The 26483-nt window shown below is 34.5% G+C and overlaps 1 protein-coding gene across 3 annotated transcripts in view; it reads left to right on the top strand.

Moving 5' to 3' along the window:
- Window positions 1-24487, top strand: part of ADK (adenosine kinase) — a 450591-nt gene extending 426104 nt beyond the window's left edge. For 2 of the 3 annotated variants that reach the window (XM_015592153.2, XM_015592155.2), the window contains exon 11: window positions 18445-24487. In XM_015592153.2, coding sequence (XP_015447639.2) covers window positions 18445-18569 — 125 coding nt within the window. In that variant the 3' untranslated portion in view covers window positions 18570-24487. The remainder of the gene's footprint in view (window positions 1-18444) is intronic. The other variant, XM_015592154.2, reaches the window with a different exon arrangement.
- Window positions 24488-26483: the final 1996 nt, after the last annotated feature.

The following is a 26483-nucleotide window of genomic DNA, read 5'->3' as shown; positions in this document are numbered from 1 at the left end:
TGGGAGGTTGTGTTGGGCAGAGCTATTGTAGAGGAACCTTTGCTCTGAATTGACTTCCTGTCCATGTCAGTCACTGCACCATCTGACACCACTTAGGCTTTGGTTTTCATTATGCAAATACCTGCTAGGTCAGACCTTACCCTGGCAGGCACAGCAGCTTTTTAAGTTACTTTAAAATTTAATGTTTGATTTCCTTTTTCCAGAAAAATCTGTGTTGTTTAACATATGGGTCACAAGTTGTTATTTGAGTTCATGACTAGTTGGTAGTCAATATGGAGTCAAAGCAAAGCAAAACAAAATTTTACTAACTAGACTACATAGAAAATGGAAAAAAAAAAGTTTACATCTGAGAACTTTTCAGCAGGGGGAAACCATTACTTTGTCACATCTGGGTAGTCTAAGCTAGCCGAATTGAAGTGGGAATTTCCTGCCAGATGTTAGTCCTTTGAGAGACCCGTTAACATCTAAAAGAGTGGTATGTGAGTTCTTATTTGGTAGAGCTGCAGCCACTGTGGAGGCTTGCTCCTAATAGATAGCAGGCATTTTTATGTAGTACCACTAGTCAGGAGGTTGTGCATCCTGTTCAAAGCTAACACTTTTTGCTCTTGTAAAATGCATAAATATGGAAGGCCTAATTTGGAAGGTAAAACATCAGATCTCACTGATATTATAGCAAGAGTGACATTGCATTGAAACGACCTCCCAAATGTAGATGACAGAAGTTGCGTTTCATTAATAAAAGGTAAAACCAAATCACCACAGGTATTCCAGATAACTGGAATAATAATTTTATAAAGTCATTGAAGACCAAAGTAAGTCTCTAAATTATGAAGGTAAATAAAGAATCTGAAGTGGCAGGAAGCATACTAAGTATTAACACCAGCTTCCTGTTCCAGATGCATATGGGAATTAGAAAAGTAAAAATTTCATGCGGAAGAGTTGCTCACAAAAAGTAGAAATGCTTTATCCAGTTGAAACAAGAAACATTTTTAAGAGGAAAAAAAATAAAAGACTTTCTACATGATCTCACTGTTTTTGTCATCCTCTGAAAGGGAAAATATTGACATTTACCAGACTGTTTGCTACAGCTTTCTGATCTCCTACAGTTTATTTTTATAACAGCCTTATCGATGGGCCTCTTACCCAGCTCTCTAGGTTTAACTGAGTTGAGTCAATTTGTTACCACAGCTTCAAGTAGCTGTTACAGAACAAGCAAGACATCCTAATAAAGCTGTAAACGTGTTTACTCAAACAGAGTATTGATTTTACTTGGAGAGGGAGAAGCCGGTGGTTAGCACAGTGTCGGGGTGGATGAATTTCACTGCAGTTTTTCAATGTCATCTGTCATGGTTGTGAAACACTAAGTAAAGCCATCAGAGAATAATTAGAAGCACCAGAAGTTTAGCCCCTAAAATCAGTTAACTGCTTAGGAGTTTTGTAGCTTAATTAGTTTTTATTAAAAATTTCCTCTAGTAATAATAGTCAAGCATTTTTAATGGTGCTTTCAGGTAGAGCAAGATTTCAAGGTTGAGACTTGCTAAATATTTGAATTTAATGGCTAAAGGTTTTTCAGACCTTTCCTCACTCCAGTAATTGGGCTAACACTAGACCACAATGCAAAGAGAGTGATCTTGTACATATAACAACAGAAGTAGTACATGATTTTTCTGAAAAATCAATTTTAAAGAAGTAGTAGAGCAATTGTAAAATATTTAAAACACATTTCTTTGTAGGAAAAAAATCCAGTTCACATCTTTATTAAATATTTTTGTAGCACAACATGACCTAGACACATAAAAGTGTCAGTGCCATTCTTATCTCTAAATAAACTCCCTTCATTAAAGAAGAATCTAAAATATTCTAACCTGCCATAAGTTAGTCATCATCTTAAAGATGAAAGTTGATGCACATCTGTGCAAAAGACAAGGGTCAGATTGAGGGTTGCTTACCTTCTATGAAAACTGAATTAGCTCTTGAGCTTGATGAAAGGTATTCCTATAAACACTCTATCTGCCCTCTTTCAAATGGCTAGGAAAACGTCACAATTGAAAAAAAATCACTCACCTAAGATGATGAACACAAAACTGAAAATTTATTAAAAATAAGTGTGACCGTTAATGTTTAAAATTAGTCTTCTTCCCATACCAGCAATCATTTATCCAGTGCCTTACAGTAAGCTTCTTATGCCTTCTTACGCTATTGCCCTAGCCTGCCTCAATGACTAATAACGATGATATCTGAGGGATAACCAATTCTTTTTTCTTTCTTTTTTTTCTTGGGGGGGCGGGTAGGGGCACAGGTTGCTTTAAAGTAACTTTATTCATCTGGGCAGCACACACTTTAGGCATTAAAAATGGGTTGATCCCACTGCTGGAAAACTACTTGTGGCAATCATCTCCCAAGTTCCACATTTTAGCCTTGTACAGTGTGATGATGTCTTTGTAGACCCTGAAATAGTTCAGCCTGCAGTCATTGCATTCTAGGTTGATGCTTTATGTTTGCAAAACACCTGGATCTAATGATTTGGGGGTATACTTTCTATGCCACTGGCACCATGTGATGACATTGTCCCCAGTTTATAATGATGAACAGGTTTGGTGTATTTGCAGACTCTCTGCAACTTCAAAGTGATGACTGATCTGGGGCCACATAGTCAGTTATCTGCAAGGTCTAAGAAGGTCCAAGCAGGACAGAGCTGGTCAGGGCAACCACACTTCTCCTTCCTATCACGGTGTGGTGAGCCTGCCAGTCAAAGATGCAGCAATTCCACATGTGCACTTTGCACTCGAGGAAGCCAGGCCTTTACTCCGGGGCTCTGAGTACTCTCCAGTTTCTTAGCTTTCAGTCTGTGTCTCTGGGTATTTTATCTTTGGTCGTCTGCAGGTTCCTCCAAGTTATCATGCCAAGACATGGGCTTTCTGGTGATAGTGTGAACGCAGTAAAATCCTCCAGGTCCAGATGACTTTTCATGTTAATCCCCCTAGAGATTGGATTAGGTGCTTTCCACTCTTCAGTCTCCTCCACCTTCTCTGTCACCAATCTTGTTGTTTGTTCTGTAGTCAGAGACCAAGTTCCATGGGGAAGCCAGTTACACATGTAGAGTCTTATGCAGGCTGACTGATCAAGCAAGAGACGAAAGGAACAGACTCTCTAGAAAAGGGAACTTGTTAAAAGTGTCTCTGGCACCCTCCAAGCTGAATGTTGGTTGTTCCATTATCATGAATTTCCTTTGCCCATCAGGTCAGGCTGCTGGAAATCCACAGTCCTTGAAATTCTGAGCTGTACCAGAACTGTCCCACTAGTAGGAAAACCATCTCTCCAGGATGATATTTGTGAATCTTCGAGTCTGGTTGGGATGGCTGGGGTGTAGGCAATGACCAGGGTCCAATGAGCTAGGAGGAGGAGGAGGGGCATGGATAGAGAAGAAACGGGGGAGGTCACCACGATGAACAGGGTGGCAGGTGGATGGTCTAAGAGGAACAGAGGAAGGGTTGGGTAAGAGAAAATCCTTAAGGTAGGGTAAAAAGAGCTGTTACTACTCAGAGGAGGGAAACCAGTAGGGCAGAAAGCTAAAAGGGATGAGTGGCGTTGGGAAGCTGTCTGATAGCCAAAAGTTAAGGATACAGGTCAGGAAGCTGGCTTACAAAACGAGTTTTTAAAGGAACAGAAGGTGGAGTTGGGGGCTTGAGTTTAGATAAGGAAATTCAAGGTAGCTTTTTTTGTCATTTTTCTGAAGTGTTATTCATCTAGTAAAAATGAATAACGTCATAAGTTCCAGCATTTCCACCACTTATCTCACACACTACCCGCTGCATCATCCTATGACATAACGCCCATCGTGAAATGTACATACACCTACCTTTGGAGTTCTCAGTTTCTAGGTTGGAGAGTGATCATGGGAAATAACAAAGAGAGGGATAACCAATTCTAAAGCCTAGGAGTAACAGACTCTGTAAAAAAGAATAGTGAAAGATAGGTTTTCTTTGCCTTTGAAATGCTATGTAGGCCAAATTCTACACTGACGTTAGTCCTTAAGCCATGCAGTAGCAGATTGTAACATTTTGTTACATAACAGGGCAACACCAGAGCTCTTTCTTTTAATTTTTCAGAAGGTAGAGGAGGAGATTGGTTTTTCATAATTGTATTTGGATCTTCATTCTGTATTAAAGTTTTCAAAGACAAAGGTAGAAAGGATATGGATTTATTATTATATCATCTTATTTTTTTCATGTTCATTTTAAAATTCCCACAATACAGTAATTTACTTTGATCTATTCAGTTTGCTTAAGAATGACAACTATGTGAGGCAGCTTTAAATCATGGAAGGCAGAGCAAGATATAGTCAGACAGCCATACTTCGGCTTTAAGGCACTGTTTTATCTGACTCCTTTGGTCAAAAGGAACAGGAACCCATTTTATCTTGTTCAGGATAAGGAATATTTTTAAGGAAGCACACAAACATTAAGGGAGACATTATAACACAGTGGTTAAGATAATGGGTCAAAAGGTATGGGTTTGTATCCTGGTACTGTCATTAACTAGTGGAACAGCCATACTTCGGCTTTAAGGCACTGTTTTATCTGACTCCTTTGGTCAAAAGGAACAGGAACCCATTTTATCTTGCTCAGGATAAGGAATATTTTTAAGGAAGCACACAAACATTAAGGGAGACATTATAACACAGTGGTTAAGATAATGGGTCAAAAGGTATGGGTTTGCATCCTGGTACTGTCATTAACTAGTCGTGGGACTATGAACAAGTTCCTTAACATCTCTAAACCTCAGTTTCCTCACCTATAAAAACGAGGATAATGAGTACCTGCCTCATTGGCTTATTATGAAAGTTAAACGAAATAATATTTGTAAAGCACAGTGCCTGACACATACATAGTAAAGGTTCACTAAGTGTTAACTATTATAGAATCAATCTCAAATAATAGCCAAAACTGGACAAGTTTTTACTGAAAATGGAGTCAAGTGGTGATTCTAGATTGGAATCAGTTCTAGAGACTCCAACAGCAGATAGTCATAGATATTCACTACAGAGTTTACACATTAATGCTACTTAGCTACATTGCATATCTGCTTCCTCCTACCTCACAATCAGCTTCCTGGTCTTTATTTGCTTGCATTCTGGCTCACTTCATAAGTAGGGCACTGGAAAAACCATAAGTTGTTTGCCCTTGGGTCAGATGCCCTCTCCTTGGTCCAGTGAGTAGAAAGCGTTGATTTACATAGACAAAACATATCAACTCACCCCCTTAGCAATGCTAGAGGTGAGGTGATTTTTCTTAAAAGGGTAATAGGTTGGTGGGTTCTATAAACATGCGTGTTTGCATGTGTTGTCTATGCTCTTTTTCTCATACTTACAGTTCTGAAAATGCTCCCTACAACGTGATCTATCCATCAATACAATATGTGAAACATCAACATTCTCTATCTCAAGCTAGAAACCTAGGAGTCAGTCTTGATGCCTTCCTTTCCCTCTGTCCAAACTTTCAGTTAGTTCTTTGAACTTAAATTTAAGAATATATCTCACATCTTCTCTCAAATCCATCTGCTTTTCTGCTATGACTTTAGCTCAGGCCTGTTTGCTACTTACTACAATAGCTTCCTAACTGATCTCCATACTTTCATTCTTTCTTGCACTCCATTCCATTTTCTACATAGTAGTGAAAACAGTCATTTTAGGAAAAAATCGAATTATTTAATTCCCCTGTTTACAACCCTTTTACGATCTAGAGTTGTACTTAAACTGAAAATCTAAACTCTTATTGTAGCCTAAAAGAATCTCTGTGATCTTCTATCACTGCAGTTGTATCTCATGCTGCTCTCACGTTTGTTTGCATGCTCTGGCTATCCTCGTCTTCTTCAAGCCTTAGATACTTTCTCCATGGAGTTCCCTTTGCCTAGAATGCTCTTCCTCTGCTCTCTACATGGCCATCTTTTCCTGAACCTCAGTTTCAACTTAAAAGTCACCTCATCTTAAGTAACATGAGTCTCTTCACTATTATTCTCTACTGCTACACACAGTCCTTTTCCTTAATAGAACTTAATACCATCTGGAATTATCTAATTTACTTAATTTATTATCTCATCTAAATTACTAATTTATTACTTGCTTTTTTTTAACTCCTCCATTAAAAATATAAGCTTCAAGAGAGCAGGTGCTGTATGTGTCTTATTCACCAATATGTCTCCAGAACCCAACACAGTGCCTGGCATAGAGTAGATACTGAGCAAATATTAGTTGTATGAATGAATAAATCAATCAGTCACATTCTCAGCTGCAAACAGACTTGCCTCCTACTATCAAATAAAAATCATTCTAGTCAGTATATCTAAGAAATTGGTTATTGAAGGTTTTTGTCAGAAAGGGTAAAGTGAGTCAGGGAATAGCAGAGTAGGCTGTCCTATAGTATCAGGTCATCTTGATTTAAGATTATTCCATACTAGCATGTATATGTAACTAATCCAGTGACAGAGAGATGACTGATTTTTTATTGTTACATAAAATAGAGGTAAATATGGGGAGAATTCACGTATTAGGAAAAGAGGCAGCATCTAATATCCATTGTCCTAAGTACCGAGAGTACAAACATGAAAACTAATTCTCACGATCATAATGTCAAACATCACTTCCTGCTGTAATAGGCAGTGGCATACAGGTAAAGGGCTCCAATCGAGATTTCTCAGAATATATTGAAGGTAACCAGTAGATCTCTGAATTTGATTTGCCAGAATGCCTAGTGGAAAGTCCAGTGAATCAAAAAAGAGCACCCTTGTCCTGTCCTATCTAGAATCTTTACTGCTATTCCTCCACTGACAGGTTCGGGACTAGGGTAAAAAGTAGCTCCTCCACAGAGAAGACAGTTAGAATCTAATGAAGAACACTTCGATCGGAACTGAGCCTGGGACATACCCCATGTTTCATTTTCCACATAGTTTCCTAAGCTTTGAGCCACAATTATGCTTAACTTTTTAACTTTTATTAGCACCCACATCAAATCTATTTATTCTCCTTCCTAAACTTAATATCTTTCACCTAGGGCAGTGGTTCTCAAACTTAAGTATGCATCAGAATCACCTGGAGGACTTGTGAAAAGAAAAGTTGCTGGGCCCTATTCTCAGAGTTTCTGATTTGTTAGGTCTGGAGTAGGGATGAGGTGATGCTAAAGCTGCTGGTCCAGGGACCATGCTAGAATATTGCAATAGACTCCTCTTTGAGCTCTCTGCCAGTAATCTCTTTCCTAGTTATTTCATGCTCCACACTTCTGCCAGGATTATTTTTAAAGTATTTTCATGGTATTCTCTCCTAAAACTATGAAATCCTCAAAGACAAACACTATGTTTTATCCATCTTTGAATCCTTTGATGTCTAGCACAGTACCTAGTAATGGTAGGTAGTCAAAAGTCATTGACTGAATAAATCAAAGTACTTTGATAGTGCTTCTAGGTTTTTATTTTTCATTTGCTTCTTATAATAAAAATCAAGTATAGGTCTGGTAATGGCATGAGTCTGGTAAATCGAGGATTCAGATTAGTAAAGTTTTAATTTATATCTTATTCTCTTTTTTAAAGCAAGTACAGGAAATAAAAAAATAGTCTTAAAAAATATTCTTTAAGTTGACGTTTTCATGTGCCATGTGGCAGCATGTATCTAGTAACTATTGGGATAAAAAGTATGGCAGTCCAGTCTAAGAGAGCACTAAAATCATTGCTAAAGTATAGATATTTAAGAAAGATGGAAAATAAATGAAGTACTGAAAAATCAAATTGACCCAGAAATGACAGGGTGAATTTTTTATAAGGGGAATATAGAATTCAACACTGTTAGTTGCTGCAAAATATTATATCAGTTTTGCTTTAATTACATGGTAATGGCTCTGAGAACAAAGGTAATTACATGATAACTTATGTTACTACTCCTACATTATCTCTTAATAACTATGTAATTAACTTGTCACTACTATACAATGTGTAGTTCGATATTACTCAAGTATAAAGAACATTGATAACTTAAATGAATGAGCTGGGGTGGGGCCAAGGATAGAGACAGTAGGGAAATCATAGTATTACAGCAATCAGGAATGCAAATGTTTCATTAGATCATTTACCCAGTCCTCCAGGATCTGAGCCAAAGCCATGGAAAATATCAATAGAGTTTGAGGTGAATCATATAAGGAGGAGAAATACCCCGATGGAAAAACGGATAAAATTTTTCATCAGTTTTTGAAAAGAAGAAATACAAATGGCCACAAGGCATATGAACAAAAAAATTTTTCAACTTCCCTAATGAACAAATAACTATAAATTAAAACAAGATTTTACCTTTCACTTTCAAATTATCAAACAGAATTTTTTTATAGCAAGAATGCTACTTGGAGTATATATTAATAAGATCTCTTTGAAAAGAAGTTTGGCAGTATGATGTAAAGCCTTAAAAATTATTAAATACCTTTAAGGAAATTTACCCTGAGGAAGTTTAAAACGTGCACAATGATTATTGTTATAAGAATGTTATAAAGATATTCAGCACAGTGTTATTTATAGTAGTAAAAAAAATTAGAAACATTTTAAATATCCAATAATAGGATTAAGTAAATTATGCTACATCCACATTTAAAAAGTGTAATCTTTAAGAATATTTAAAGAAATTGGAAAGTGTTCCTAATATACTTTTATTGCAGAAATAATATCTGTAAGTGTAGAAAATACAACAGTACAAAAAGGATATGTATATATATTAGAAGTATGTGTATCTAATGAAAAGTAAACATTGCTCCTACCCCAGTCTTCTAATTCCCCTCCCTAAGGAGCTTTGGTTACTAGTTTCTATTGAACCAACCCAGAAATGCCTGTGTCTGTACAAGTTTGCATATATATACACATCCCAGTTTTTAATAAAATGAAAGTATACTGTGCTTACTCTACTATACTTTTGATTTTTCATTTACTCCTTCTATCTTGGAGATTGTTTTATAGCATCACATAAAGACCTACCTCATTTTAGTTAACTGCTTTATATAATTCCATTGCATGGATCTACTTGGGTCCCTTCTTCAAATTGTTGAATTTTTTTTCTGCCAGAAATCATATAACTTTTATAAAGAGAAGTATGGCTGACATTAATTTAACCAAGTGATCAAACTTAGTGTGACAAACCAACACCACTTACCCCCCGTTGGGACACCCTAAGGACACAGCATTACTTCTATGATACTCCCACCAAAATTGTTAAACTTAAATATAAGTACAAGGAAACATTAGACAAAGCCAAACTGAGGGACAGTATGCAACTTATAGAACTCTTCAGATATGCCAAGGTTGATATACTGGAGCAGCAGGGAGACTTTTCTAGATTGAAGGAGACAAAAGGAACATGACAACTAAATGGAACCTGGATTCGGTTCTGGAGGAGGGAAAAAATCTATAAGGGCCATTATTGAAATAATTGGAGTTATTTTTTAAATGGACTATATATTAGATAATAGTATGGTATTAATATTAAATTGGTCTTTTTTGTTAGAAACAGTGCTGCAATGAATGTCCTTGTCCTTAACTGTACCACATATGCCTTTGTACACATATATGCATATATGTGGCTTCGATGCCACTTCCAGTTCTTAGAAGTGGAATTGCTGGGCTGAAGGCTGTGTGCACTTATAATTTTGAATGATACTGCCAAAGTACCCTTCAAAAAGAATGCTAATTTACACTCCAGGATATAAGAATGTTCACTTCTCTTTGATAATCTAGTATATTAAATATTTTTATCTTTGCTAATCTCTTAAGTAAAAGATGGTATCACATTGTTTAGATAATATACTATTAAATGAAAACAGCAGGCTATAAGACAATACCTGTACTATGATATTGAGATACATGTATGTATATATACACTATATATACACACAGAAACACGTATATACACATGCATATACATATGTATATGTATCTATTTTCATATACATATGAAAAGCCTGGAAGAATATACAGAGAAATATTAAATGTAGTTGTTTCTAATGTTTTAAAATTTTGAAATGACACATTTTATAAATACAGAATAATATGTATAATGTATAATCAAATACAAATAATAATAATGATGATGATAATAAAATGAACAGTCCTCTACCTACAATCCAGGTTGAGAAATAGAACATTTACTAACACCTTTGAAACCCTTTTACTAATATCATTAGTGAAGCTCCTTTATAATCCACCCCAACAGGTCCCCCTGTACCAGAAGTAACTATTTTCTAATTATTGTTTGTTTACTTTTCTCTTAAATTTACCACATATTTTGGTATTCCTAAACAATGTGAGAACTCACTCGTGTTCACATATTTACTATATTCCATTGTAGAAATATGCTAGAATTACCCGGTTTGTGGTGATGGATACTTGAGTTGTTTCTAGCTCTTTGCTATAATTACCAGTGTGGCTATGAACAGTCTTAGACATGTGTCCTAATGGTGCAGGAGTTTTTCTGGGATGTATACCAGAAAATGTGTAGTTGACTCTACTAGGTAATGCCAAATCTCATTCACCGTACCAATTTAAACTCCTATCAGCTCTGTATAAAGATTAAAAGGTATCCTCATCATCAAATGGCATTGCCACACTTTTAAACTTTTGCTAATCCAGCAGATTCATAGTAGAATCTCTTTTTGGTTTAAATTTGCATTTTCCCTCATTAAAATGAGGTTGAGCATCTTATATTTTCCTCTTGAAATGCCTGTTCAAGATGTTTGCCTATTTTTCTATTGGGTTGTTTTTCTTAATTTCTAGAATATCTTTACATACTCTGGAGACTTGTCCTTTATAAGTACAATGAAATTGGTCACTCTTCTTAGAAGATTTCTCAAGGACATAAAGATTTTCACTACTTTTTCTACTCTTAGTATCCAGAAAACAAACTTGATTTGTTTTTTTCCCCTCTCTTTAAAAGATATCTTTGAGGAATAGGGGTTTTCATTTTAGCATAGTTTTTCCTTTATAGGTTAGTGTATATATAGTTTAGTATAGCATTTTACTTCATACTTTGTGCTTTTTTTTGCCTTATTTAAGAAATTCTCCTTACCTCTATGACATAATATATTCTTTTATTTTCTTCTAAAAGTCTTACAGTTTTGCCATTCACATTTAATTCCTTGATATATATGAAATTTTGTTTTTAATATGGAATGAGATAATTTTATTTTTCCAACTCAAAACTAGTTGCCTAAATACTATTTTCTAATAAACCATCCTTTCCCTATGGATTCATAATGCTAACTCTATGTTTGCATGGATATGTTTTGGGACTATCTCTTCTTTTCCTTTGCACTTTTTATCTATATCTATGCCAATACCACACTGTATTTATTATTATAGTTTTATAATGTGTTGAATCTGGTAAGACAAGTCTTTCCTACTTTTTTTTTTCAATAGAAATGTCTGACTATTCTTGATCCTTTGCTTTTTCATATAGATTTTAGAACCAGCTTGTCAAGTTCCCCCAAACCTTGAGACTTGGATTGAATTTCATTAGTCTTCTTATCCAAGAACCTGGCATATCTATTTATTTAGGTCCTTTAGAATGTCTTTCAATAAGGTTTTATAATTCTCTTCCTCAGAGACTGGCATAATTTGTGTTGCTTTTGTATCTTTTTCAAATTACTTTCCTTTTAATGTTGCTGTTGTATGTATGTGTATAAATACATATATGAATAATTTTGTATGTTTCTCTTGTAGCTAGCAATCTTTCCATACTCTCTTTAGTCCAACAATTCATAGATTCTTTGGAGTTTCCTATATACAATCTTCTTAATTGAAAATAATGACAAATTTTTTTCTTCCTTTCCACTTCTTAAATTTTTTTAGTCTTACTGTTCTTATTAGGATCTCCATGCTATATTAAATATCATTTATTATTCTTTATAATGGGACTATGTGTGTGTTTTATTCTTAATTCTTTTTTATTTTTTACACTTTTCATACAGTTATTGGGGTTTTTTTTACAATCAGGAAAACATTTTTTTCCATGTGTTTGTGTGTCTGTGAGTGTGTTAAATGCATGCTTCCTAGCTCTGTTTGCTGACAAGATCCAGAATGCACCTGCCACCGACATCGTGGTCTCTAATATCATCCCACCCTCAGTATACTTGGAAAAATGGCTGATTCCAGGGCTAGGGTAGAGTGGATATGAGATGAATCCAGATCATTATGCCGGAAAATAAAGATGTGTTCAAAAATAGTGTGAGGGCATGTCCAAGGACTTCGGAGCCAGCTTAATGGGGCTCCCACTGGCAAAAACTCAAACATTTTGAGCACCAAATTAATTAAGGACTGTAATGAATTATAAACGACTGATTTAAAAAGAATCTGTGCTCTTTCTTGATAATAAATAGATTTAAAATAATAAATGGGAGGAGTAGGCTCTCGCATATAGTAGAATGCCAAGAGCTGACTGTAAGTGTGAAAGGAATGCTGGAGTTGGAAAATCATCACAGTGTAAGTTGCTTCAGTTTAGAATCATGAATGGATACTAAACCTGGGAGAAGGGTTAGGGACTTTTGATGAAGAACAGAATACATGGTCATAAAGTGTCTATCAACAGACTGCTTGTTGAGGGAAAAATAATAAGTTATTATTATAAAAAATAATAACTATATGTATAATGGAGAAATAGGACAACACCATGATCAGGTGATCAAAATTAACATCACCAGTGAATGGCAGCTGGACATAATGTGCCTCTAAATGTGATATTCTGAGGACACAACATAATTTTTTTAGTATTCTGGAATCTCTTCCCCCTTATTGATAATGGAATGCATAATCTGAATTTAATCATGAGGAAATATCAGACAAACCCAAAATGAGAATAACTCTATTAAATAGGCAGTAGCGGATGACTGTATTCTTCAAAAAATGTCCCTGTTATGAAAGTCAAACAAAGATTAAGGAAATAATCCAGATTAAAGAAGACTGAAAATACAACAAATCCTAGACTAGATTCTATCCTGGAAGGAAAAAAAGCTATAAGGGACATTATTGGGCCATTAACAAAAGTGGAATACAGATATTAATTTAGATAACAGTATTATAACAGTGTTACTCAAGTTGATGACTGTGGTTATATAAGAGAATAGCCTTATTCTCAGGAAAGATACACTGATGTAGTTAAAAGTGAAGAGACCTAAGGTGACTTTTTATATGCCTTTCTGATCCCAAGATTATGGCCAGAGGGATATCAAGGTCACCAAGAATAATTTGGAGGTTGCCAAGGACTTGTTTTAAAGTGTTTTCAAGTCTGACCGAGAACTCTGACATTTAGAAACAAAAATTAAAAAATAAAAATCAAAGCGAAGAGACCTGATCAATCCAACTTGCTCTCAGTAGTTCAGGAGGGTCAGAGGAATTGTATAAAGAGGCAGTATCTGTGCACAAAAGGAGCAAAATATTAATTAATAGTAAAGACATCCAGATGAAAAGTAGTATGGATGCTTTTTGCATTATTTTTATTCTTGTAACTTTTCTCTGAATTTGAAATTATTTCCAAATGAAGTTTTTTTAAATACATTTTAGACTGGCTAATAATTAAAAATATAAACTTTAAAATTATATTGAAAAACATTATATTAAGTGAAGTAAAATGAGCCAGACACAAGGACAAATATTGTATGATCCTACTCATGAGGTACCTAGAATAAGCAAATTCATAGGAATAGAAAATAGAATAGCAGTTACCAGAGCCAGGAGTAGAGGGGAATGGAGAGGTATTGTTTAATGAGTATAGAGTTTCTGTTGGAGTGATAAAAAAAAGTTCTGGAAATTGTTAGAGGTGATGTTTATACAACATCATTATACAACATTGCAAAACACATTAATGCCATGAATTGTACACTTAAAGTGGTTAAAATGGTAAGTTTTAGATTATGTATATTTACACAGTAAAAAATTATCTTGGAGATGTTTATTCATAGTATAAAAGGTTCCCTATCATTCTTTAAATATAAGCTCCCTTTGTTTATTTAAATCATTTTACACAACTTTTAAGATTTACATCAGCTACTTTATGAAGGTTCCACTTATATTTGATTATATACATCTGTAGTTCATCTCAGTTGGTTTTTAAAAATAGATTATTGAAAAACTGATATTCACCTGGGTCAAAGGTCTTAGCTTTTTTTCTGCATCCAGGTTTTCCACCTGTCAAAGCAAATGTCTCTTCAGAGTACTTCACTTCAGTCATCAGCTAGATGCTTCACAAAAATATTTCATAAACATGAGCTTTTCTTTTTCTCACAGAGATCATCCAGGAGGAATGAGAAAAACAGATGTTGCTTATAAGGCTTCTCTAATAGATGTGTTTCCATTGTAAGCTGATCTGACTCTGAATTTGGCATCTGCTCCATTCACTGTGTGGGCTGAGCATTTTAGTCTCACAGTTTGGCTGAAAGTTAATATTGACCTTTGACTGTTACCTGAAAATGCACTGATAAAATACTCTTATTAAACTCTTAAGAGAGTGATTTCACATTCTAAGATATGTCTTCAGAATACATCACTCCATTTACCAAATTAATTTTATTCTTTGTTTAGGAATATGTATTTATTTTATCAGATACAGAGCATTCCCCAAATCTGACAGAGAAAAGCCTGTGTGGTCATAATGGTGGAAGAGAAAGGACATAAATCTCTTACAACACTCTCTGCAGGTCATTGTACCACAGCTTCTCAATTAACCTTCACCCCGCTTCCCCCGCCAGGCTGCGCAGGGCCTAGCAGGGAAGGCCTAATAACAGTTTCTCATTATCATCTGTTGTTCCGAGAATTTGAGTACCCCTACAGCAGCTCAGGTTTCCCCTAGAGGGGAAGTAGCCCTAGATCCTACCTAATAAGATGTATCTTATTTGGTAGAATGTAAGTACAACACTTTTTTTTTTTTTTTGTAGTTTTAATGCAGCATAATTGACATACAAAAAACTGCACATATTTAAAGTGTACAATTTTACAGATGTTGACATATATAAACCCGTGAAACCATCACTATGGACATAGCTGTTACTCCCATGCTCTGTTGTAATCCTGCCCCTCCTCATCCCCATTTGGACTGTTTCTAGTTTGGAGCTATTAAAAATAAAGCTACTGTGAACATTCATTTACAATTCTTTGTGCGGATATATGCTTTCCTTTATCATGGGTTAAATACCTAGAAATAGAATAACTAGATCATATGGTAGGTTTGTATTTAACTTTTTAAGACACTGACAAATGGTCTTCTGAAGTGATGTTATCATTCTGTATTCTAACAATCATTATATGACCATTCCAGTTGGTCCACACCCTTACTAACACTTGGTATGCTCAGTCTTTTTAAATTTAGTCATTCTAATGGGTAGGCAGCGGTAGATAATTATGATTTTAATTTGCATTTCTTTAATGAATATGATGTTGAACATCTTTTCATGTGCTTATTTGACATCTGTTTATCTTCTTTGCTAAAAGTATTTGTCCAATAATTTGCCCATTTTTTATTGGGTTGTTTCTTATTATTAAGGTATAAAAATGTTTAATTGCAAAGTCCAAATTATTTTTTCTTTTATAAAAGTTTTACTTTTTATGTCTTATGTAAGAGAACTTTGGCACATTCAAAAACACAAAGTATTTTTTCTATGTTCTTTCTCAAAGTTTTATAGTTTTAGCTCTTACATTTAGATCTATGGTCCATTTCAAATTAATTTTTATAGAATATGTGAGATAAGGGTTGAAGTATTTTTTTCTTCACTTATGGCCATCCAGCTGTTCTGAGATCATTTGTTTAAAAGATTATTCTTTCTCCATTGAATCTCTTTGATACCTTTGTTAAAAATCACTTGACCATACAAAAGTAGATTTATTTCTGGATTCTTTGTTCAGTTGCATTGATCTATGTGTCTATCTTTGTGCCAATGCCATAGTGTCTCGATTATTTTAGTTCTATAACACGTTTTTAAGTGAAGCAGTCTTCTTTTTCCAAGTTGTTTTTTGACTAATCTAACTTCTTTGCATTTCCACATAAATTTTAGAATCAACTTGTCAGTTTATATAAGAAAAGCCTCCTGGAATTTTGATTGGTATTTTGAATCAATAGAAAAATTTCTGCAGAGCTGATGATAATAATCTTCTGATCTATGAACACTTTATATGTCTCCATTTGTTCAGATTTCTTTTATTTCTCTTAGCATTGTTTTGTAATTTTCAGTGTGCAGGTCTTACACAACTGTTATCAGATTTATCCCTAGGTATTTCACATATTTGATGGTATCATAAACAGTATTTTTAATATCAATTTCTCATTGTTCATTGCTAGTATATACAATTGCTATATATACACACATTACTAGTATGGAAATTGAGTTGTTTTTTGTATAATGATCTTGTATCCTACAACTTTACCAAACTCACTTAGTAGTTTTAGTAACTTTTTTTTTTAGATTCCGTAAGATTTTCTACATAGACCAGGATTTCTCCAATCTTGGCATTTATTGACATTATAGGACATTTAGCAGGATCCCTGGACTCTAGATGCCAGTAGCACCTTCCGCTCCAGTTGTAACAACCAAAAGTGTCTCCAGACATTGCCAAATATCCTCTGCAGGTCAAAGTTGCCCGCTGTTGAGAACCGTAGACATGGACAGTCTTGCCATCTTCAAATAAAGAGTTTTACTTCTTTTTCAACCTTGATGACTTTTATTTAATCGATCTATTTTCCTTTATTGTACTGGCTTGAATCTCAAGTATGATGTTTAAGAGCAATCATTCTTTCTTGCCTTATTCTTAATCTTAAAAGGAAAACATTCTATCATCCACCATTAAGAACGGTATTAACTATAAGTTTTTCATAAATTCCCTTTATCAGGTTGAGGAAGTTTCTTGCTGTTCCTAGTTTTTATTAGAAATGGATGCTAGATTTCGTCAAATGCTTTTTTGGCATCTATTAAGGTGATCCTTTTTTTTTTTAGTTAATATGGTATATTACATTGATTGATTTTTAAACGTAAACCAAACTTGCATTCCTAAGATAAACCCCACCTGATCATGATTTATTATCTTTTTAAATTTACTGTTGGGTTTGATTTGCTAAAATTTTCTTCAGAATAGTTGTATCTTTTTCTGATTTTGTTATCAGAGCAATCCTGGCTTCAAAGAATGAAGAAAGTGTTTCCTCTATTTAAGTTTTCTAAAGCATTCGTATAGCATCGATATTATTTTTTCCTTAAATGTTTGATAGAATTCACCAATGACACCATCTGGACTTGGAATTTTCTTTACGGGAATCTTTTTAACTACAAAATCAATATATTTGATAGATAGAAGTCTACTCAGATTATCTCCTTCTTCCTGAGTGAGCTTTGATAGTTTGTGTCTTTCCAGATTTGTCCAATTCATCTAACTTGTCACATCTATTGGTATAAAGTTGTTAATGATTCCTTATTAGTCTTATAATGTGTAGCTTCATAGTGATATTACCTCTCTTATTCCCAATATTGGTAATTTATGTCTTCTCTCTTTTTTTCCTGACTAATCTGCCTAGATGTTTCATTTTGTCCTACTTTGACTCCCAATTCCATCTTCTCAACTCAGGCTCTGCCTGGGTTGTTCATTCTTGTGTTATGGCCTGGTAACTCTCTAGGTAGTAAGCTAGAGCAATTTTACAGTTTACCTCATTCGTTTCCCTTTTTTTCATGAATCTTTTGTGGCTGATGAATGATAATTGAAAAACTTTGTTTATATATTTTGTCTTTATGTCAGTGGTTTCTGGATAAAGGTCAATCTGGTTCCTTTTATTTCATCTTTGTCAGAAACAGAAGTCTTCAATACTATTTTCTACCTTATTATATTTATTTTACTGTCAAGCTGGTCTGTTGTGCTTAACTATAGAAACTATTTCACTGTTATTACTAGGAGTGAAAGGGAGACGTAAGGTCCTTCATAACTTTTCAGCTCTCACCTTTGTACGAGGAAGGACATTCAGATGAAAAAATTTTGACCAAAACAATATGCCAGGAATAACAATGATACAGAACAAATCCAAAAAAATGGAGAGGAGGATAACTAATAAATTCTCAATTGTAAAGACCCAAGAAAATATTATTTGACAAGTATTACTTACAATCTTTTAATCTCAGAGCTAAAGGAAGGTATGATAGTTTAGGCATAGAAAAACTAGACTGACTTCATAGTAAGTTGTCATGTCCCATCTTGAGTTATGGAAAAGAAATATTAGGGAAGCTCATGATGCTAGGGGAAATACTTCTCTAACCTTTAAGGATTAACATTTACTATCAGACTGAAGAAAGAAATAGGTGTTTAAAGCTTTTTCTTTTAAGACCATTTTTGGATCTGACTCAATATGACATTTCTGATGCTGTTACACAATACTTACTTTCTTCCCTTTTGTCTGTATTTCAGGTTTTCTATCTCAACTGGTCTCTGACAAGCCCCTGAATGAATGCATTCGTGCTGGCCACTATGCAGCAAGCGTCATAATTAGGCGGACTGGCTGCACCTTTCCTGAGAAACCAGACTTCCACTGATGGAAAAGCAGGAAACCCAAGCCCAGGAGTACAAACACTGCCCTGATTGCCTCCTGAGAATTCCTAGAGTAATAAAGAAGAAAACCATCTGCCATCTTTTCTTACTGTATAACGTTCATTCTTAATTTAGAGGGTATAGTAATGCTCAGTAGAATCTTTATTCTCTCAACAAACTAAAAAAATTGTTTATTTCCATAGTTTGATAGTGCCACTGAAATGTTAATTAAACAGGAATATAACATTTCGATAGAAATTTTTATTTAATTTTCGGTTACTTTGTAAATTCATGAGTATTTAGCAAATTGATCAGGTTTTTTTTTTACATTTCTGCTTTGAATGCAGATGCAATTTAATATAAGAGATTTTTAAAGGAATTAATTCTAACATCAATCTTTAGCTTTTTATACAAGTATATTTAATTTAGGAATGTGTGTATGTATGTATGTGTACACATATGTACACATATATGTATACATATATGTACCACATATATACATGACAAATAGTCAAATAGGTACATTTATCAAAAATATATATCTTGCCAAATTATGCCAAATAATCTCTTCAGTGCATACTCAAATATATAATAAACTTTGGATAATTAAGTAATTTGCCAAATTCTAAGTTATATTGCAATATTCAAATCATAATCTTATACTTACTTATGGTACTCTGTAATTTGATACAAATAAAAACTTATCATGTGGATTTTTTTTTCTGTCTTTGCCCTGTGCTCAACAAACTAAGGAAGAAAGATCATTATTTAATACTGGACCCTGAAATGATATCTAATTTATTAATGGAGATAGAAAGAACAACAACATAATACATAGAAAAATAATATTGGTTACCAGTAAGTCACTATTTTAAGGAAGACAAATGGTATAATAGAACCTTTGGAATCCACTTGATCACCTTTATATGACCTTGGACAAATTACTCAGCCTCTTCGAGCTTCAATTTCCTTTCTATAAAATGGGATAATAACCCCTTTGTACAAGGTCATGAGGTGATTTGAGAGAGAATACCAAATATAAAATACTTGGCACAATGCCTAATAAGTGCCTGCTATTTTTATCATAATGATTATTGTTGTCGAAGAAGAAAAAAATAATGTAAAACTGAATTTAAATCATAGAAAAAGGTTCAAGTTTTTGTTTTGTTTTATGTTTAGGTAAACTTTAAGGTCACCTATGCTTGTTTGTCTTTTTTTTATATTATTGGTATATAATTCATATAACATAAAATTTTCCATTATAAAGTATGCAATCAGTGGTTTTAGTATAAGCACAAAATTGTGTAGCCATCACCATTATCTAAATCAAGAACATTTTAATCATCCCCAAAAGAAACCCTGTACATCCCAATTCACCCCATTCCCATCCCCTGGCAACTACTAATCTATTTTCTGTCTCTATAGATTTGCCTAGTCTGGACAGTCATAAAAATATAGTCATATAATGTGTGATCCTTTGTGTCTGGCTTCTTTCACAGCATTTTTTCAAGGTTCATCCATTTTGTAGCATGTATCAGTATTTTTTTTGGTCAAATAGTATTTCATTGTATGGATATACCATATTTTGTTTATCCATTTCATGAGTTGATGGAAATTTGGGTTAACACTTTTTTGCTATTATGAATAACGCTTCTATGAACATTCAGGTACAACTTTTGTGTGCGTGTTGACATATGTTCTCAGTTTGGGGGAAAATATACCTAGGAATGGAATTGCTGGGTCACATGGTAACCTTATATTTAACTTTTTGAAAAACTACCAAATTTTTTTCCATTCTCACCAGCAAAGTTTGAGGATTCCAGTTTCCTTACATCTTTGCCAATGTTTGCTGTTATCTCTGTTTAAATATAGCCATCTTGGTAGATATGAAATAATATCTCATTGTGGTTTTGCATTTCCCTAATGACTAATGAAATCGATCATTTTTTCATGTGCTTTTTGGCCATTTCTATTTTTCTTTGGAGCAATGTCTATTCAGATCCCTTGACCATTTTTTTGATTGAGCGATCTGTCCTTTTATTAAGTTATAAATGTTCTTTATACATTCTAGATATATCTCTTATCAGATATATGATTTACAAATATTTTCTTCCATTCTGTGGGTTGTTTTTACTTTCTTGATGGTGTCCTTTGAAGCACAAATGTTTTTAATTGATATGAAGTCCAATTTATCTGTTTTTTTCTTTTGTCACTTGTACTTTTGATTTCCGATCTAAGAATCATTGCCTTGCCCAAGATCACGAAGAATTACACCTCTGTTCTCTTCTAAGAGTCTTATTGGTTTTGCTCTTACATTTAAGTCTTTGATCCACTTTGAGTTTACTTTCATAAACATATGAGGGAGGGAGTTTAAATTAATTCTCTTGCATGTGAATATTCAGTTGTTCCACTCAATTCACTTAATTGAAAAGATTATTTTCTCCACTATTGATTTGTCTTGGAACCCTTGTCAAAATCAATTGGCCACAAATGAAAGGTTTTATTTCTGGACACTCAGTTCTATTCCATTGGTCTGTATGTCTCTCCTTATGCCAATCTAGACTGTCATGATTACTGGAACTTTGAGCAAGTTTTGAAATCAGAAAGTGTGAGTCTTCCAATTTTGTCTCTCATGCAAAATTAGTTTGAGTGCTAGAGTATCCTTATCATATTAAAAATACTACAGAATGTCTTCCTTAAATAAATAGGAGGGACCCTGAGAAAACTTTTTCTACCCTTTTTTTATGAGAAACTCTCATACTCCAAGACTATTTATCAAGTATAACTCACCAGCTAGGATTTTCTGATAGTCTCTATGTATAGGAGGTTCCAAATGATGCTATTTGGTAGTACTTACATGCACACAGATCACATAACTTTCTTGTAAAAGGACATAGTTGTTGGGATGTGTGTATTTTGTCCTTGAGCTTATGGCATACTTTTTTAGTTCTCTGTTTTGGTAAAGGACAAAGGAAAAATAATGGCTTACAGACTGGGTCTCAGGAAACCTGCCTCTGACTGTTAGGCATTCTCTGTGGCCTAAGTTCTTCCATCTTGGGATGAGGAGTAGTTAACTTAGTCCCACTTTATAGCACCTTGGTTTATCAGATATTTGAGGGAGGACATGTAATATGGGAGAAGAATGATGATGTTGTCAAGAATATGTGTGTTCTGATCCAAGGTTGGCTTCAAATAGCTGTGTGACCCTCTTATTCTATGTAATTCATAAGTTGCAGATTCTTTAGTTGTGATATCCCTAAAGTATAGTTATATTATGGACCACTGGTTTGAACAAGCTTGCTTCTTTCTATGTGGGAAAAGGTGGTTCTTACCTGAGGAGTAAGCCAGAAAAACAGGTCATTCATTTGTGTGTCACAGGCAAATGAGGTGGGCACAGGAGACTGATACCTCAGAGGCGGCCTAGGTGATCTGGAGAGTTAGGACATTGAGGTCAGTTTAGTCTCAGCCAGTGATCAAGGTTGCCAGAAAACTGCTTCTGTGAGGTAGAAAAGAGGGTGGTACAAAGCATTTGGAGACAGGCTGGGTGCCTGAATATTAATATAGCAGAGTTAAGAGAGAAAGAAAAATAGAGTGGCTATTGTGTTTTCTTCTAGTTGTTACACCTGTTTTCATGATATGTACCTTTAAGTACTCCTTTATTTCTCTTAAAGAATCAGAAAAGGGTAAGACTTTCTTTTTAGATCAGAGTGAGGGAAATACATTCTTTATCTGAAATAAAGTCCAAGCAGCCTTGGCTAAAAGCTATGATTTTCACCCAATTTGGGGAAGCAAGTGTTGTAATTTTTTACTCTTTCAGAACAGATATGTATAATATAAAGATTGTTTTAGACATACACAACCTGCAAAGGAAGCATTTGTTTGGTTGTCAGTCTAAAAATATTACCAGTGTTGAAATATAAACATATACACTTTATCATTTCTGTTACTCCCTCATATTCAGAAAAGGTATCTATTTAATAATATTTCCACTGGATAAAATAAGTTTAAAATGTAAGCAATTTCTTTATGATTCAGTAGTAGTTCTATGTTCAAGTCTTTGGCTTTGTGTACCCTTGGACAAGTTCTTAAACTGCTCTGAGCCTTCGTTTTCTCCACTGTGAAATGAGGAAACTATATCCACCCCCAGTGAGGGAGTATTAAAAAATGTGTGAGTAAAAATAGTTTATAAATAGTAAAATGAGTTTAAATATGAAAAAGGTTGATATTTTACAAAGGCACCAAAGCAACCCAATGGGGAAAGGAAAGTCTTTTCATAGGCAATTCTATAACAACTCGATATCTATATGGGAAAAGAAATGAATCTTTGACCTTTACCTCATAAAATACATAAAAATTAGAAATGAATCATGGCCATAACACAAAATCTAAAACTATTAAGGTTCTAGAAGAAAACATAGAAGAATATTTTCACAGCTTGGGGGTAGGCAAAAGTTTCTTAGGACTTTGATAGCACTAACCATAAAGGAAAAAATATTGATGAACTCCAAAAAAAAAAGATTTTTGTTCATCAAGACACCATTAAGACTATGAATAAACAAGCCACAGTACAGGATAAAATGTTCACAACACATATATCTGACAAAGAACTTATATCCAGAATGTACAGTAAATTCTCACTTAACTTCATTGACAGGTTGTTGAAAACTGATACGTTATTCAGTTTTACCATAGGCTAAGTGATATAAATAACAGTTACGTTCCTAAGGCATATTTCTGTATATCAGTTGGCCTATAGTAAAATTGGTTAACATAGCAGTTTCCAAAAACCTATCAACGATGTTAAGTGAGGACTTACTGTTTTAAAAACTCCTACAACTCAAACAGATGACCTTACTAAAGAAAATATATGAAAGACCAATAAGCCATGATGAAGTATATGACACCTTTATTCATGAAAGAAATGAACATTAAAACCTCAATGAAAGACTACTGCACTAGAATGACTAAAATTTAAATGACAACACCAAACGTTGGAGGGGATGTGAAGCAACACTGCTAGAGAAGCATAAAATGGAACAACCACCTCAGAAAAAGGCCCGGAAGTTTCTTACAAAATTAAATATATCTATTCTTTGATCCAGCCATTTCACTCCTAGTATTTACCCAAGAGAAATGAAAATGTATGTCCACAAAAAGACTTGTATTAGATTGTTTATAGCATTGTTATTCATTGTTGCCAAAAACTGGAAATAGGGTAGTTACCCAACAGCAAGAATATAGATAAAAACTGGTAAATTCAAATAATGGAATAATACTCAGCAAAAGAAAGAAATTAACTACTACTGATGAAATAACATGAACCAATGTCGAAAATGTTTTACTGAGTGAAAGAAGCCAGATATGAAAGAGTACCAACTATAAGATTACATATATATGAAATTCTAGAACAGGCAAAACCAACATATAGTGAAAAATATCAGAACAAGGGTTGGCTTTGTGAGAGAGGAGAGAAGGGGAAACTGGGAAGAGAAATGGGGCTTTGTAAGCTGATAGTGATGTTCCGTGTCATAATAGGGGTTACACAGGTGTGAATATGTCAAACTCAGGGAATGTTCTACACACACAAGCCTAAGCAAATACTGAACTCTAGTTAAAGATATGCATACTGATAGAGATGAAGTGTATCGATGTTTTCATCTTGCGATGAAGTGCATCAAAAAATAAGATGAATGAAAAAATAAACGGTAAGGCAAGTACAGCAAAATGTTAATTGTAGAATCAAGGTATTAAATAGATGAATGTTTGCTGTATAATTCTTTGTAATGCTTTTCAACATTTCTATGTGGTTGAAATTTGCCCTAATGTTGGGAAAAATATAAGGTACCTAAATAGGAAAACCCATTAAACTTGATTGATATCAGCATCTCAAAGAAAATAAAATAGCAAATGACATAAAAAAACATATCTATTTGCTTCAAAATGTAATTTTGTCCATGAATTCTGTAACAACATTAACCAATCTTGAGCCGCTTCAAGTTTCTTGGTGTTACCACAATCTCTAAGCTCCTCTTCTGAGTATAAAACATCCTCTTTTCATCTCCTGATTGACCTGGCAATTGAAATATTCATGAACTACCCCTGCAAACACCAACCAGACCTCTCCCAACCCAGACCACTAAACTCCCTGCAATCTGCTTCGGCCTCCTCTGAAGCATCCCTTCTCCTGCCACCAGAAAGTTTCCAATGGCCAGTTTTCATTCTGTACCCTACCTCATCTCTTCTCAGTATCTAATGGAGGACCATGCTCTTCTGAAACTTCTTACTCCCTTTTATCCAAGCACTTTTCCTCTTTATCTTGCCTCCTTTACAGCCTCTACTTTAGGAACACCTCCTCTGTCTTCTTCAGTGTTGAGGCTCCATGCCCAGAAACTTTTTGTCACCTTTGGCTCCTCCAAGATAACCAATTTGACTCCCACGAATTCACCTATCAATCGATGACTCTCAAATCTATTTCTAACTCTGACCCCCTTCTGAGCTTCAGGCTTGAAACCTAAAAGTCATACCTTGGGATATTCCATAGACATATTGTCAAAACAGACCTCACCTTTTCTTTAACACCTAGAGTCAGTCTATTCCTCCTACTTTTTCTATCTCCATTAATAGAAATAATAATTCTTAACTTTTTTCCTTCCTCACTCATATATCTCAGTTCTCTTTTCAATCTCTTCCTTGCCTCTTTATCCCCTCAGGTGTAATTTAGACCTTCATCATGTCTAACTAATTTCCCCAACTCTGGTTCTTTTTCATTAGTCCCCCATCACCATGAGAGATGACTCGCTAAAGTAGAAACACAATCGTATTCCCTGGTCTGTTGAAATTCCTTGACCATCCACCCCTTATCCACTTTAACAGCCTTCCTATTGCTAGTCCTCCTTGTAACTATGCTCATGCCTCTACCTAGATTACTGTCTTCCTTCTACAGCTACTAATGTTTCAAGATTCATTTCAAAAGTTAATTTCTTTAAAAAGTTGTTGCTAAACCTCCTAGGCAATTCTTTTTTCTCTCAAAGTGCATTGCATATTTCCTTATTGCAGTTTATACATTCATAGTGTACCATACAGTTGTCTATTGGTGTATTTGTCTTCTTTTAAGACAGGACTATCTGCTGCCACATAGAAGATGCTGAGTAAATATTTGCTCAGTGAAGGCCTTACACACTTCTCTAGATCTCTGCAGTGAGTTAGAGACAGAGATAGCAGGTCGCCAAGGATTTTAACTGTCAGAACAGCTATAATTGTTCAAATTATCTAGTTATACTTCTGCTCACATTCTCCATACTGGAACCCTTCCTTCTCCATTCTTAGAAGTCTGTCCTGTAAGTGGGCAAGAGAAAAAGGTACCCAAGTTTCCACAGCTGGACCACTTTCTTTCTCTAATCACATAATCAACATGCACATATGTCAAATATGATCATGTGGGATGGTGTAAGCTTTTATCCTTTGTGGCTTTAATCCTTTTGCGACTCAGAAAAAGCTATTGTGTAAGGGATGTGGAATTCAAAAACTGGGCTCTAGTCTAACCAATCCTTGCACTAACAACCTAGTAAGGGGGAAAATGATTTCATCACTCTAAGCTTTAAAATCACTTAGTGCAAGACACTTGTAAAGACCTAGCACAATATATAAATATGTATCAGTCATTCATTTATTCAACAAATATTCACTGACTGCTTACTAAGTTTCAAGTAATGTGCTAAATTCAGATACAAATATATAGCACTCAATAAAAATGTGGGTTTGTTTTCTTGCAAGTGTGTTCTGGATTTTCTGATGTTTTAATATTCTGTTTAGTGCTGTTTCCTCCTCTACCCTGTTCTCCGTTGGCCAAAATAATTTTTCTCTGCATTTCTCCTTTAAGGTCTGCTAAGTAGCATAAAGTGGTAGTTAATGGCCTGGGC

The sequence above is a fragment of the Pteropus alecto genome, unplaced genomic scaffold (genome assembly GCF_000325575.1).
Source record: "Pteropus alecto unplaced genomic scaffold, ASM32557v1 scaffold155, whole genome shotgun sequence".
NCBI lineage: Eukaryota > Metazoa > Chordata > Mammalia > Chiroptera > Pteropodidae > Pteropus > Pteropus alecto.
This window is presented reverse-complemented; position numbering and strand designations above follow the sequence as displayed.